This window comes from Engystomops pustulosus, chromosome 3, assembly GCF_040894005.1.
Source record: "Engystomops pustulosus chromosome 3, aEngPut4.maternal, whole genome shotgun sequence".
NCBI lineage: Eukaryota > Metazoa > Chordata > Amphibia > Anura > Leptodactylidae > Engystomops > Engystomops pustulosus.
Window position 1 is genome coordinate 79,982,713 of NC_092413.1, and position 17,055 is coordinate 79,999,767.

The 17,055-nt window shown below is 39.9% G+C and overlaps 1 protein-coding gene across 1 annotated transcript in view; it reads right to left on the reverse strand.

Moving 5' to 3' along the window:
- KIF26B (kinesin family member 26B) overlaps positions 1 to 17,055 on the reverse strand; it is a 214,700-nt gene that overhangs the window by 196,486 nt on the left and 1,159 nt on the right. Inside the window, exon 2 of the mRNA XM_072141195.1 lies at positions 8,044 to 8,445. Within this exon, the coding sequence (XP_071997296.1) occupies positions 8,044 to 8,445 (402 nt within the window). The remainder of the gene's footprint in view (positions 1 to 8,043; positions 8,446 to 17,055) is intronic.

Here is a 17,055-nt window from a genome sequence, read left to right on the forward strand (position 1 = left end):
TGGTATTTAATATTCCATGTCGTGTACTGGAGAGCGGGAAAAAATGCAGTGAAATTGGTGGGAAAAAAACCACATTTGCGTCATTTTCTTGTGTGCTTGGATTTTATGGCTTTCCCTGTGCGCCCCAAATGACATGTCACCTTTGTTCTTTGGGTCAGTATGATCACGGGGATACCAAATTTATACAGATTTTATAATGTTTTCATACATTTACAAAAAATAAAACCTCCTGTACAAAAAAAAAAAAAAAATCTTAATTTTGCCATGTTCTGGCACTTTTTCATACTTTAGTGTGTGTGTTTTTTTTTTTGCAAGATAAGATGGCGTTTTCAATGTTCTATTTTGAGGACTGTACTACATTTTGATCAATTTTTATTAAATTTTATATATGTTGTAAAATGGAAAAAAAAAGTTGCATTTTCGACTTCTGGCGCTATTTTCTGTTACAAAGGCTAAAAGCCAGGAATACCAGTATTATATTTTGATAGATTGGACATTTTGGGACGAGCGATATCTAACATGTTTATGATTTTTATTGTTTATTTTATATCAGTTCTTTTTTCAATTTTTTTACTATTTTTAAGACCCCCTAGGGCAGTGATGGCGAACCTTTTAGAGACCGAGTGCCCAAACTCCAAACCAAAGTCCATGTAATCACCGCAAAGTGCCAACATGTCTATTTAGCCTAAAATCACACCATACCACTCTATAAGGGACATATAATACTGCTACATGATGACCATTACCAGTACAACAAGATAAATACCACCATACTGATAATAAACAGACCACTAAAGAAAGACCAACATCTCCAATTATATCACAAAGCAGGAGCAAATACAGCGGAGATTACCACCCCCACCCAGTGAGGGACACTACCCCCACCCAGTGAGGGACACTACCCCCACCCAGTGAGGGACACTACCCCCACCCAGTGAGGGACACTACCCCCACCCAGTGAGGGACACTACCCCCACCCAGTGAGGATCACTACCCCCACCCAGTGAGGGACACTACCCCCACCCAGTGAGGGACACTACCCCCACCCAGTGAGGAACACTACCCCCATCCAGTGAGGATCACTACCCCCATCCAGTGAGGATCACTACCCCCATCCAGTGAGGATCACTACCCCCATCCAGTGAGGATCACTACCTCCATCCAGTGAGGATCACTACCCCCATCCAGTGAGGATCACTACCCCCATCCAGTGAGGAACACTACCCCCATCCAGTGAGGAACACTACCCCCATCCAGTGAGGATCACTACCCCCATACAGTGAGGATCACTACCCCCATCCACTGAGGATCACTACCCCCATCCACTGAGGATCACTACCCCCATCCACTGAGGATCACTACCCCCATCCACTGAGGATCACTACCCCCATCCACTGAGGATCACTACCCCCATCCACTGAGGATCACTACCCCCATCCACTGAGGATCACTACCCCCATCCACTGAGGATCACTACCCCCATCCAGTGGCAATTTGAAGGATTTTTGAATTCGGGAGGGGGTGTGTAGGGTAATGTGTATGTTGTAGGGTGGGTGCACTGAAAAGCAAATCTACATGCAATCAGGCAGGTGAATTTACCATCAAATCCCCACATGACATGCCTGTGTCCACACACACATACGTTTATACATATATATACTGCCCTTGGTCTGGAGCTCTGGGCACCTGTGCCATGCTGCCAGTGAGGGCAGTATAGCGCACCCCAGGGTCACTGGCAGCATGGCACAGTGACAGGAGAACTGGATAAGGGGCAGTATACATGTGGCCACAGACATGTGTCATACAGGGCAGTTTGGGACACTAAACAATAAGCACCTACAGTTGTTCAGTGTCCCAAAGCTGCCTGCCTGCTGCCTGTGTAATACACACAGAGCAGCTCCTGCCCTCCTGCTGCACTCCTCTGTACTCACTGTGCGCTGATGCTGTAAGCTCCGGCAGTTCCCTCTCACTCTCCTCCTGTTCCCGGGCTGAGGGGGGAGGGAGTGGAGGGGCGGGCATTGACCTGCTGCTGTGTCTCTAGGCAGCACTAATGATCACAGAGCAGGTCAGACGCAGCCTTCAGTGAAAGAGATCACTGGAGCTCTCGGCGATCGGCAGCTTTTCCTGCCTGCCGGGAGTTCTAATGATTTATGTATAGACAGCAGGGGAGATGGTCCGCGTGCCCACAGAGAGGGCTCGGCGTGCCCTCTCTGGCACGCGTGCCATAGGTTCGCCACCACTGCCCTAGGGTACCTTAAACCGAGGTTGTCTGATTATTCCTACCATATACTGCCATACTACAGTACTATTTCTACTTCATCTATTATAATGTGCAAATTGCAGATACAAGGAATTAAAATCAGACAGCCTCAGGTCTTTGTATGACGACGGCGCCTATGCGCTTTCCTGGCAGCAAATGTAGGGTTAAAACCGCAAGTGTTTGTTGCAATATGCAGCAAACGCTCATCGACTATGGAGAGGGCTCAGCTCTATGCACACATTATTAAGGGGTTATAATAATAATTAATAATTCCTTTATTTATGTAGTGCACACAGACTACGCAGCACTACACAGAACTTGCCAAATCAATCCCTGTCCCCATGGGGCTCCCAATCTAATCAACCTACCAGTATGCAACCTACCAGCGTGGGAGGAAACCGGAGGACCCGGAAGGGGTAAAAGGAAAACTACCACCAGGATCAAGGATTGAAAACCAAACACACTCACATGCCGGTGTGCCCCATCTGACAGGATTTAATCTTCTTTTAGCCTCTTATGGTCTTGTTTTTACAAAAAAAAAAAAAAGTTAAAAAAATTATGCGAATGAGTGTTCCAGGTTCAATTAACAACCATGTACTGTTTCCCTTATAGTTCACCCATCCATACAAATACCTTTCTAGTATATCTTTAGTGATCCGAAGGTAATATAATTCTGTCCATAACCAGTCTTTCCTATAGTATCAGTTAACAATAGAAAGACAATCTAAATAAAAAAGGAAGGATGAAAAAATGCAAGATCAGACTGGTCCCTCAGAGGCCCTTGAAAGAAAGAAAGGGTGTATAAAAATGCATAAGAAGATCTTAGAAACCATTGGATGTTTTAACTTGCGACAATATGGAGAATAAGCACTAACAGGAGAAAATAAAGAAAATAAATGTCCCCCAATAACTTTTTTGGTCAATTCACTAACCAACTATTAGCTTCAATAACGTAAAAAATATAGAAGATCAGATTCCTTACATGTGAAGAATCAGCATGTTCTCCATATACAGAAAAATATATGAAGTTTTTAACTTATGGCAAAAAAGAAACATAATCCTGGCACCATTAAAGGGGTTATCCGGGTTTAAATTTTTTTTTATGTCCGGGCTGGGGAGGGCTAGTTAAACATAATAAACATGTACTTACCTCCTCCGGTGCTGCCGATGTCCCGCGCCGCGGCCCGTCTTCTCTGTGCGCCGGTTTCATTACACCGGCGCACAGGGAGCTTCCGGCCGGCCGGAAGCTCCCATGCGCACCATCTCTCAGCGCTTACAACGCTGAGAGATAGGGACGCATGGGAGGAGCCGTCCACATCGTGGACCGGAAGCTCCCTGTGCGCGGCTTCCGTGCCCCTGTAAACAAACAGGGGCACGGATAGAAGGGACCGCGGCGCGGGACAACGGCGCCGCCGGAGGGGGTAAGTACATGTGTATGTTTAAGTATATGTTTAACTAGCCTTCCCCAGCCCGGACATAAAAAATTTTTTAACCCGGATAACCCCTTTAAACCTTAAAAGTGAGCACCACCATATGGAAGAACATATTTATTACCCTTTTTATATTGTATTCTAAAATATATGTTAGAAATCCTTATTAGTTTACAATGTAAAATAACATAAGTGACCCATCGAAGGGAATGATAAATATGTCCGCCACTCAGAAAATGCTTCTCCCACTACTAAATGAATAATGTAAAGCTCAGGGTATTTATTGTATGTGTGCTATCACATGCTTCTATGGCGCAGCGCTACACATACATTATATTTCATGGCAGTTTCCCTTTAAAAAGATTTCAGCATAAAGATTGTCACCATGGTAACGCCACACACCACTGATTAACCCATTAACGCCATGTGCTATACTCATGCTGAGCTCTATTTTTCTGGTCATTTGACTTTCCCTGAACAATGACATTTGTATCCTGACCAGGCAGAACCACATGGGACTGGACCTACAGAATAGCCTTCCCCAAGAGCTTACCATAACGTAGGAAGCCGGTAACATTAATGTAATAGATATAGAGATGGCTGGAGGGGGTCAATTAACAAATAATGTTTTCATCCCGCAATGGGAATTCTGGATGATTCGATGCTGGAAGTCGACATTGGAGAGAACTGAGAGAGAGGAATTGCAACCAATGGCTGGATAACTTGCAATTTTGTGAAAACCCATTAAAGCAAACCCATTAATTGCTAAACAAATCCATGAAGCACCCTCCTTTTTGCATTTCTTAGAACATCTTAGGTCAATACTGTGAATCTAATCTAATCTATTATTTAACTGGGTTTACCTGTAATAAAATATTGTATTCTTCAAAATACTAATTGAATAGGATTTTCACTGCACTTAAGAGATCACAGGTGCTCTGGAGAGGGGCTCAGTCCCTTGTAAAATAGATAAAATTGCAGACTCCAGTCACACTGTTATTGTGTAATATTGTGTAAGATTTTTACTGAAAATTCATAGCTCGCATCCAAAAGGTAGAGGAGATGTTTTGGTCTTGGAACCCACCTTCATCAGACTATCACGCCCTCTATACTTACAGCGTTTTACTACATCTTGTCTTCAGGTCATGTAGTATAGCTACTACACTATACTTCCTTACACCTCGAATTTATGATATTAATTTGATTTATCTGTGAACATATCATCATTTTCTAATACTTACCTTATCCTGGTTAAGATTGACACAGAATGTCTGCTTCCTCCTGCATGTATAGACTTTTGCTACTGTTTGTTTTATTGAAAACTATTTTTTTTTTTAGTTTTTCACTCATTCGATCTATTCACAGAATCTGATGAAGATCAGTTCTATGACTGAAATGACACCTCTACCTTTTGGATGTTTGCTATGATTTTTCATTAAAAAAATCGCAAATGTTACATAATAACAGTGTGACTGGAGTTCGCAATTTATCGACTTCAAAATACTAAATAATGAGATGTGTTTTTGTGTTGTCCCCATGTGAACCTTCTGCCCAAATCATTGCCATTATTACGGTATTTCTTTTTTCTGCCATTAATGTAATGGCTAGGTGATGTGAAATCGCCACCTGCTCAATGTAAGGTTTCCCTAACAACCACGGCTGCAGTCACTTAGGATTACACAATGATATTTGTGGTTTAATGAAACAGGTCACTTATGGAATGACATTTTTCTTTTTCTTGCACGCATAACGAACGGCAGAAGACATCAGCTATCATCCCTAATGTTTTATAAACAAAGCCAAATTATGATGTTACCAGACTAAATGCTTGAATAATCTCACCAAAAGGATATGTGTGCAGAACAAAAATGTAAAAATGTGCACATAAGTACAAATACACATTATTGTAGAGGCTCAATGACTAAAAGCGGTGTCCTCAATAATATGTGCCCTCTATTCTGTGTATGTCTCTTCCATTGGACCAGCTGTACTGTTAGGAAATCCCAAAGTCCCATAGACATCAATGGAGCACAGGACAGAGCTACAACCAGTACTCCATTAACTTAAATGGAACTTCTGTTTGGCTAGCAGGATGTCCAGAACCCAGACATCCAGAGTTGATGAGAGAAATATGTGATCCCCAATACCCTGTTCTGAAGATAGTGGGGTGGGGGACTAGGTGTGTTCCAACAGCACAGACCCCCCTATGATATTTATCCCCTGTCTTAAGGACACCTGACTTACAGACGTCCCCTATTTACACACGGACCTCTGGATATTGGTAATTTATTGTGCTTTAGTCCTAGGCTACAATAAACAGCTGTAACAGTTATCACAGGTGTCTGTAATGAAGCTTTATTGTTAATCCTGGTTCTTATGATAACCCAACATTTTTTAAATCCAATTGTCACAGAGACTATAAAATTTTAGCTGGGGTTACAATTATAAAATATATAGCTCCAACTTACATACAAATTCTACTTAAGAACAAACCTACAGAAGCTATCTTGTTCGTAACCCGGGGACTGCCTGTATTTTTGATCCCCTTCAAGCATGCACCTTCTTTTGGCAGACTATCGGGCATATTTATCAATCTGTTTATAAAAGAATTATATAATAATTTATGCCAAAACACCTTGCACCACATGTATCCAAAGGTTTCAGACAGCTTTGCTACTTTTGCAGCAAAAGGTGTGTGTCCTCAGTTTAAAGGAGCGTGTCCTAAGAAAAATCCTGCCCAAAATGCTGAATGTACAGTAGGTGCAAAGTAAGACCAGACAGTCTTCACCAAGGTTTTACTTTTAGACAATTGTCTGCCCATATATGACAAGGGTATATTGGCTATAGGAGAAATCCGAGAGGGGCAATAAATCATGAAACTAGGAGAACCAGGGGACGTGTTTAGAGGACCTCTAGTGACCTTATGTTATAGCCCTCAACATTCAGTACAGATTCTTCTTTTCTGAGCACTGGTGACCATAAAAGACAGAAGAAAATAAGACATCATTGGGTAAGGGATAATAATCTGACTGGTGGAGGATCGACCACTGGGATCCCAAATGATTACAAGAATGAAGGTCTAATTCTCATAAATGAATGGAGCCGATTAAAGATAAATAAGAGTGCCAGAGACAGCCGAATAAAAATGTACCATATTTACATGTTTTTCCAATCTACACATAAACATTGGGCACAAGATTATAAGCAGTTCCTTTGAAGTAGACAAGAGTGGTTGGCAGGTGTCATTTGTTTTATGCATATTGATAAAAGTAGTGTTCTTAACAGGACCGGCCATGAGAATTTGCCATCCCTGATCTCACACACACTGGGGGACATGTATTATCGTATCTGCGCCTAAAAATGCTGGGATATTTCGTTTTTTTGGGCGCAGAATTGTTGCGGATCATTTATAATGAGTTTGCGCCAGAAAGAACAGATGTTTCAGACTATCCCGACTTCGTCTTTTCTTTTTCCGCCAAGTGGGTGTGGCCTAACTTTGGCACAATATCACATTTATGTGTATTTTGTCTGCATTTTTAGGCACAATTTTTGGCGCACAATAGACCAGGAAAAAAATGGTCAGAGAGCAAAATTAAGGCGCAGTCCATGTAAGATTTTGGCGCACATTTATGGCGCACGACTGATTATTACCGCCTACCCATTATTTACTTACAGCACCACTTTAAAACATTTGGCTGTGCTTTGCGGAGACTGATCTCTGTTGCCGACAGTCGTGCTTGCGCCAGAATTAGTAAATCCCCCCCACTGTGTTTAATGGACATCAAAGCATAAGGAAAACAAAAGGCACCAAAGTGTTATATATATATATAGTTCTATAATATACAAACAGCAGTAAAAGGAGGGTCCTATAAGCAAATAAAATAATGTTTTAGTCATTTAAATATTAAACATGACATTAACAAGTTTACATTATATGTTTTTTATTTAATAGTGATATAAGGTTTTGTTGCAGTTTCTGCCCATGTTACAGTTTAAGACACATTTATAGATTCATGTGTAACATGGGACTGCCCACAAATTCTTGGGAGACATCCAGTTTATTTTTTTTAACCTCTTACATATAAGATTTTTATATACTTACTAGGTGTCCAAGTAATTTCTTAACCAATAAATAACCCACAGTTAAATAGTTAACACAGTGATATTACTATGTAATGGCTCAGTATGGTCTGTAGCATATTTTCACTAGGAAATAATTATTCATCATTATGTTTTTCACTACAAAACATAACAGAGATCCTCATGGTTCCTGGACTCAAAATTTCATATATACCAGCTCAGATGTAGTTCAACTGATCACAACAAAAAAAACTATACAAATGGTTTTCTTACCTTACTGGAGTGGGGTCCGGGCAGTAAAAGCTTTAGGGCCTGCCTCTTTAGTTCTACCAAACGGGCATTGCAGTTCTCACACCACACACCCCTGTCTGATCCAGGTGATGATCCTCCTCCACTACCAGAACCGGGAGATCCCGTGCCAAATCCTGGAGATCCTCCTAAGGATCCTGGAGAGCTGTTGCCAATCCCAGGAGATGCTGGTCCAGGAGACCCAGAGAAGGAGCCAGGGGAAGATGTTCCAGAGCCAGGAGAAGGGGTGCCAGAAGAGCCTGGTATAGATCCCGCACCTTCAGGGGCAGGCCTTCCACCGGCACGGGATTCCTCATAGGCTTTCCTATACCAGCTCTCTGGAGAGAAGGGTGCTGATGTTTTTGTTGGGGAGCAGACCTCATTGACCTACAAGACAGCAGCAGATTGTTCTTTGTGTAAGAAACAGACAAGGCTTTTTGAACTTCCAAAATAAGAAAATGTATTTTGTTTCTTAAATCAAGTTTGGCAATATAAACAACATAAATTTCCCCATTATTTCTTAGCTTGTCGTCTACATTGCAATACAAAAGCAGAATAAAGAATATATTAATGACACAACTGAAATGCTCTAAAATGATTAGATGCAATATATGTTTAACATTTACAGTCAATCAGTCAAATAGTGTCAGCGCAAAGTCTAATCCTACAATAGTTACTATAGTATCAAGTAAAACTGGAGCCAAGTTCCACTAATATGGTTCTTGGTGTGGTGCCTTCTGCCATGTTGTGACAGCTGATTGAAGCAGAGGGAGAAGATTGTCAATCAGCAATGCTTAAAAGTCATGTAGACATCTGAAGAACATATTGTATTGCTTCCTTAAAATGTTATGTGGTTTATTATGGTTGGGGCATTCCAACAAATGAATGTCATTCCTTTTATGATAAAAAATTATACTATTTTCCAATATACTTTTTAGTATTAATTCCTCACAGATTTCTAGATCTCTGCTTGCTGACATTCTATAGGAAGCTTTTATGTTTACTACTAGTGGACAGAAATATGACCATGGTTACACAGGGGCACAACTCGTTAGTATCATAGACAGTAATCAGAGCTGTGTGTTATAATGAGCCGCGCACCCGTGTGACCATGGTCAGATTTCTGTCCACTGGTAGTAAACATAGAAGCTATCCATAAAATGACAGCAAGCAGAGATCTAATAATATGTGAGTAATTGCTACAGAAAAGATATTGGAAAATTGTATAACTTTTTATTATAAAAGGGATTACATTCATTTGCTGCAATTGGAATACCTCTTTAAATTGTAGGTTTCACTGAAAACACAGCATACAGCACAGACACAACACTGCAAAAATGTGAACTATATAACAGTATCTACATGTCACACACAAAAAGAGAAGAAGATTGTAGGGAAAACTTGGAATTTCATCTTTTATAGCCTTCGCTTATGGTCATGTATGTCCATTTCATCTAGGATCTATGACCAGCTTACATATCATGTCAGCATCACACCATATAATAAATTGGTTAAATGCTGTAGATTAACTGAAGTCAAAACAACTACCGGTATATAAAATATCTGGTCTATAAGGTATAAAGGATTGTAAACCAAGCCCACTGTTGTGTGTCCCCTTTGACAGGATCCGCTTTTCTTATATTTTCTTTTAGCTTCTTATGTTCTTGTTTTTACCAAAAAAAAAAAGGATTTAAAAAATGATGCAAATTAACTTTGAGGGGCTCTGGGCTCAATTAACAGCAAAGGAGCCCAGAGCCCTCCAGGATCCTGCCAGAGGGGGCACACACCAGCATGTAAGTGTTCTTGGTTTAGAATCCTTCATCGTGGTGGTACATTTTTTTAATACACTAAAAGGCTACCTGGTTTTCATTCGTGAGACTCAATAACCCACAAGAAAGAAGATACCTGGTTCTCATGCTAGAATTTGTAGGATTGCTTTAAACATTGGAAATCAGTTTTTTTTTTTCGTGACCAAAAAAAAAACTGCCTACTGTGCCTCACGCCACATTTATCAAAGGTTTCAGACAAGTTTTAGATACTTTTATAAATAGTGCTATGGTCTAATAAAAGGGGTGCATAGTATAATAATAAATTATGCAACTGTACTAACATTTTACTTTGTTTCTCTGGCTAAAATTTTGCAAACAAAAAAGAGGTTTAACATTTGACCTAATAATCTTGAACTACCCCAGATTTATCATCAAACATAAGACACTGCATTAGTTTCACTGCTCAACTTGTGACCACGTTTAATCTTTTAGGTAAATCCGATATTGGAAGTTATACGTTTAACAATCACATCTTTGTAATGTAACTCTACAAATAACATAATCCCTATATTTCTGACATAACTGAAAGGTCTAGGAGACTAATTATTTTCATACATTTATTAAGGTGATATCAAGAAAACCTTCCGCAGGATAGGAAAGCTCTTTAAAGAGGAGTGCAGAAATCTTCCTCTGTACAAATCCTACAAGCACCCCCCACTGACGTCATGCTGTAACAACACCGGCTCTTCAAACAAACAGAGTAGATGTGCCCGGTCTTTCATGTAACCTGCTTGCTGTGAACAGCTACATATGGGTTCTACTGGTCTTTAATGATCTGAAGGCTGTTACATAGTGCTGCCTACAAACGGATATAGCAACACTGTAACTAAGTTTCCAGATGAAGCTTCCAGTTACTAAACTTGGGTCTGGCATACCTATAACATAAAGCCATCCATAAAGGACCTCTACAACCAGAATCAAGGATTGTACACCAAGCACACTGACAAACTGGTGTGTGTCCCCTCTGTCAGGACCCACTCTTCCTATGACCTTGTTTTTAAGAAAATAAGGCCTTAAAAAATATGCAAATTAGCCTGAGGGGCTCCAGGCTCCATTAACAGCTATGGAGCTTGGAGCCCCAAGGGCTCATTTGAAACATTTTGAAAGTTTTGTAAAATCCAGGCATAAGATGCTAAAAGAAGAGCAGATCCTGCCAGAGGGGGCACACACCAGTATGTCAGTGTGCTTGGTTTACAATCCTTCATCCTGGTGGTAGATCCTCTTTAATATGTGCATGTGTAAAGGCTTTATCAGGTAGAATGCTTTTTAGGCTAGAATACCTTAATATATACAGGGGTAGCCTTACTATTTGCTATTTTAAGGCAGTGTAAAACTAGACAGACGTATATTATTATCATCTGGTGATAATGATAAATCTGTGTTGCACCTCTTATTAGACGGCTTAGCTTTCACTAAATATACCAAAATGTCATAATGTCATTCTTATCTCTCACCACATTAGCACAGAGTATAAAACAGTTCAGAAATGTAATTAGTGCTAAATAAATAAGTTGGATGGAGTACACCAGGTTTTTGATGGATTTGTACTTATTTGGCCACCATACTTTGGATTTACATACTAAAGCCATATGTACAAGCCCCAAGGTCATATTCATTTGATAAGGATTTACACATGTACCATAGACTGACACAAATTTCACTGACAGAAATCCACATTCAAAGTGCAAATTATTTTGCAAATGTTACGTCGTGCCATAGATGGATTAGATGTATTGATGTTCAGTGGATTTCCAGCATGGAATCAATGGAAATAATGAATATGCTGCACATTTTTCCAAACCACGTTTCGTGAATAGGTTATAAAACCTCATTCACATGCATTACCAACTGAATGGAGTCTGTGCACACTTGCTACAAACTAACCAAACAACCTGAAATATCTCATGTCAAGTGTCAGAGCTTGTAATATCCATAGCTAATCCACTTATTGTAATTATAGCGTACAGAGCCTTAATTATGCTGTGATAAGGGACCACAAGCTCCTGGAAAGAATTGGGAATGTATAATATTTGCATGGATTTCTCTATAACAACTGCCATCATTACTGTAACTAGTACAGGGATCAACCATCAGTTGACGCAAATGATATTGAGGTAACTATGAGGCAGAAAATGAACAATCAGTTATTGAAGTTGATGTATAGTAGGAAAGTACAATGATTTGGGAAACATTGAGAAGGGTCAAATTATCATTGCTAGACTGTGAAAAATGCAAGTCTGGGGTGTTCTCGATACGCATTAGGTACCTACCAAAGGTGGTCTACAAAGGCACAACTGATACAGCAGCAAATGGGCGATGGCTGCCCAAGGCTCATAACGCTACAGGTCTGATGTCTGAGTTAGTTAATGTAGTATATACTGCAAATATGTTACCGAAAGGTGTCAGGACACTATAAATAGAACCAGACCCAACACAATTTTCATGATAACCTCAATCCATCACCATAAGCACCTGCAATTGGCATAAGGACATTAAAAGGGCTTTCCCATGAAAGAAAATTCGCAAATTTCAATCCCAGAGTGATGTTAACACGTTGCCTAAGCAAACACATTATAATCCATCTAGTTCTGTGAGCTGACAATGTGGTTAGAATATAAGGGTACAGGTTTATATACACTTTCATTTACCTTCTGAACACTGTACTAGTATCTGACACATAGAAACAGAGATGAAACAGATCAGAGATGAGATGAGATCCATTAGATACCTATGGCACACAATGACACAGTCAGCTCTCCTACATTGTGTCATTCCACAACACACTACATCTGATGTACATTCCTGCTGTGCCTCCTCAGATAAAGAACTTATCTGTCCGTAGCTTGTAGTTCTCCTCAGGCTGAGTGAGCCAGTCCTGGACTGCAGGGGGGCGGGGCTAGAGTGCAGGCAGCAGAGAGAGAGAGAGAAACTCAGCAGCACCTCTGTCACACAGAAATCCAAGAAGTCGGAAGTTACAGGGTCGTGACTAGGGGAAACTGAAATTGTGTGCAGCAGGACTGATAGAGACAGGTAGTGCTTATACCTGTGAAATTCTGCATTTTAGTAAATAACAGTGAATTAGAGAATGTGTTATTTTGTTATCCTGAGACAAGTTAAGAAACTTGTCTTTATGGGAATACCCCTTTAAGACTAGACCATTCATAGATTGTAAGCTCTTATGAGAAGGGTCCACATTCCTATTGTTCTGTCTAACCATGTTATTGCTCTGTAATGTAATATTTTCTTATTTTTCTTTCTAGACACATTGCTTACCTAAGAAAGCACTAAGAAGCTCTATGGGAAGGAGGAAATCTGATGGTCTATCGAAGGCCATATAAATTAAACTAATTTAGTTCCAAATCCCCCAAATCTCAATCTGACAAGCATCCGATGTGATATGAAAAGCAAGTCTGATCAATGGAGGCCTTGCTGGCAGTCTACTAGACCTGCTGCTAAATTCTAGTTCCCAGATTTAATACATTTTATAATTTTTATGAGGTCTTATAAAGTCTGTACCTCAATGTTGTGTAGCACTGGTGATAGACATCACGGTGACGGTGGAGGTTCAGAGGTCACCTGCTGCAGCCTCACTACAGAACAAGCATCTGGCCATGATGGGAGCAGCCTCCATCCAAGAAAAAGCTTATTGGCGTATATTACAAAGAAATAAGACAAGTAGGAAGTCTGTAGAATATAGGCAACTAATTGTATACTCTGCTGACCTATAGAAAAGTAGGCAAAAATTTTATGGCACTTGCCTAGTAGGAAGCTAATATAATGTATTATTGGAGTCATGATCTGTAAAAGTGGGTTTGGATCCCACAATGATCCACAGTAAAGTTATGTAGGTTTCTGTGACTATAACACAACAGGATTTTATAACCTATTGACTAACAGTAATTATAGTGTATATATGTTATATACAACAATGTTACTCATTGTAGAGATTCACTTTACACAGAGTGACCAGTATGGGGAGTATTACATTCCCTTTCCCTTAATTCAAAGCCTTTCCTCTTCTCACAGTTTTTATGTCTATGTAGCCTTCAGTATATACAGAAGTTTTATTCCACAAAGTTATATTATAGGGGACAGCAGAGATTATTGTTTATTGCAGCCCATGTGCTTTGCACTACCAGAATACAGACTGCCATAAACAGCGCAACTAATCTACTAACCCTTCACGTTGGACGCTTGTGACATCGCTTTCATTGACGCATTGAAATGAATTGGACTGAACTGCTCTACCAAGCTCAGGCACTATACCATCCATACCCTGAGGCCTCATCTAACAGCTGGTCTACAGTGGTGCTGGGGGTAGCTGATATTATATCATGGTCCCCAAAAACCCCTTTAATCTGCCAGTGTTACAATTATGAACAAAGGCACAGAATGACAACAGTGGCCACAAATGCCGGAAAAACTGCACTTGTAATGCCAGCGCAAAATGAAATCTAAAATATAGCAATGACTAAAATGCCATTGTACAACAGACATACGTATATATCCTCATATAGGAATGTCATTCTCTATACAGATACTGCACAGAGCCTCAGTAGTCATATGCTTTGGCAACACAGCAAAAAGACAAAAGAAATGGAGCAGAGATCTGCATAGGGATCAAAATGTAGCGGAAAGGCAAGCATAGAGGTAGAACTTTGGGCCATAGTGATATTGTCATGGACATGACGTGACCACAGATGAGAATATTTTATTGGATTTACCTATAGTCTATAAAGATCTGTGCAGGAATTAAACATTAAATCAGACACAAGCTGCCAACATGTGCATTTTATGTCCCTTTCTCTCTCTTCTCTGCACTGATATGCCCATCTGTGTGCCGTGCTGATGGAACAATGATACACTTATCATATCGTCCTACCCTGATCATCTCCCTGCATTCTTATGTGACATAGGGATGTACCGTGTTTGCACAGTACTATACGCTTCAATTTTAATATGATCACTTCAATAATTCCCTCTAATCCTCCTAATTTAGCTTTCAACCCAAGCTCCGATTCATCAAGAGCAGAAATCCTGCAGGAAACACAGCTCCTCCTCAATGCAGATAATATTCCTCAGATATGTAGTTACATGGAATGGAGATGAATTCCCTGGAAATAACGTGGACAATCTGTGTTCTGCCGGTAATTGACATTCTTGCCATGGATGACATGGGATCTGTGGACACATACCCTGTAATTGCCACCACCACAATCTAGGTGCAGGTCTACAAAGATAAGTGCTGTCCCTGTGTCATCTTGTCTTTGAGGACAAGTAGACACCTCTGACAATAGCTAATTCTTCCTCATAAATTGCTCTCTGTCTTTGCTATAAGTAAGAAACATAGATCTCATCATGTTTTTTTTCCTAGACAGTAATGTAGAAGTATGCCCATGAGGCTCCTGGCTGGAGAGATGAATTGATTCTGGAATAAATACCCAGGTTCTTCATTCCATCAAGTTCAATGACGTGAAATTAAAAGTATTAAAGAAATCATTTCCAATACACACCATATGGATATGGAAAGTGTACTTTATATAGCACAGATGTTCTTCTTTCCAGAGGAAGACTATCATAATATTATAGACAGTTATCAATGTGACCACTCATGTTTATCTGGCATAGTCCTTGTCAGGGATAGTCGTGTCTTCTGTTATACATCACATGTTACAAATGTCTGGGGCAATGACAGCTTTCTGCACATACATGTCTCAATAAAAGACCAATGTGTATCCATCATAAAGCATCTGTTAGTATTGACTATAACCCCCACGTGCCAAATGTGGATATTCCCTGTTCATGTATTAATCTGTGCCAACAACATTGGCATTTGTTTTATTTCCTTTTAGCACAGATTTTGTAAATTTTCTGTTTTCATGTGTAGTTATTTACAATTTGACAATAAGAGACAATACAATATATTACACATTAACACCTAAATACATACATAAAATATCAGTGTAATGCTGTATGCCCACTGGCTGTTCTAGTACTTGTTCATAGTCATTTTATGTGCCCACAGTGTGGTATAATATCTGTTCATGAACAATGTATATGCCCACTGGCTGGTATAGTACCTGCGCATAGACATTAGATACCCACTGGCTGGTATAATACCTGTGCATGAGCATTTTATGTGCCCACTGGCTGGCACAGTACCAGTGCATAGACATTTTATGTGCTGGCTGTAAAGTTCATAATATTAATTGCCCACTTCTATGACATGCAGCATATTATAGTTTGGTCATTGACTGGTATGTATAAGAGACTAATAATATATTGGTGCACGTCTATGTAATATTATACATGGTGATTTATGCCCCAGTCACATATCAATTCACCTCTATCAAATGCACCGAGATGACATGAGCAATGATTCTCTATATACTCTATATCTATACTCTATGTCTATAGTGCATTTCTATGTGATCTTATGTTAATGCTTATATATGATCAGTCATATATTGTTATATCTCTGCATGATGTAATGTGCAGGCTGTCTGGCATGTATGCTGATGTATACATATGATCAGTCACATAGATCTGTCATATATCAGTGTAGCACTGTGTAAACGTCCTGTACACACTGGCTGCTATACACAGTATTATATACCTATGATCAGCCACATTTTAGTGTAGCGCTGTATAATGTGCTGTACACACTTGATGCTATATACTAGGATATATACATATGATCCCTCATATATTAGTGTAGAGCTATGTAATGCACTGTACAAACTGGCTGCTATACACTAGGATATATACATATGATCCCTCATATTTAAGTGCTGTACTGTGTAAAGTATTGTACACACTGGATGCTATGTATAGTGATTTAGGAATGGATACTTGTTATGTGCATGCTGGCTGCTATATGCAGTGTAATATGATGGGTATGTGTGTGATGGCATGTGCTCACCTGGCTGGTACATATATAGGTATGATCAGTCACACAGCATACACCTCTAGCAGTGTTGTGCCCACTGGCTGGTACATATGTTGATATATAGGTATGATCAGTCACATAGCTTACACCGCTATCAGTGTTATGTCCACTGGCTGGTACATATACTGATGTATAAGTGATCACTCACACAGCATACACCTCTAGCAGTGTTGTTCCCACTGCCTGGTACATATACAGATATGTAGGTGATCAGTGACA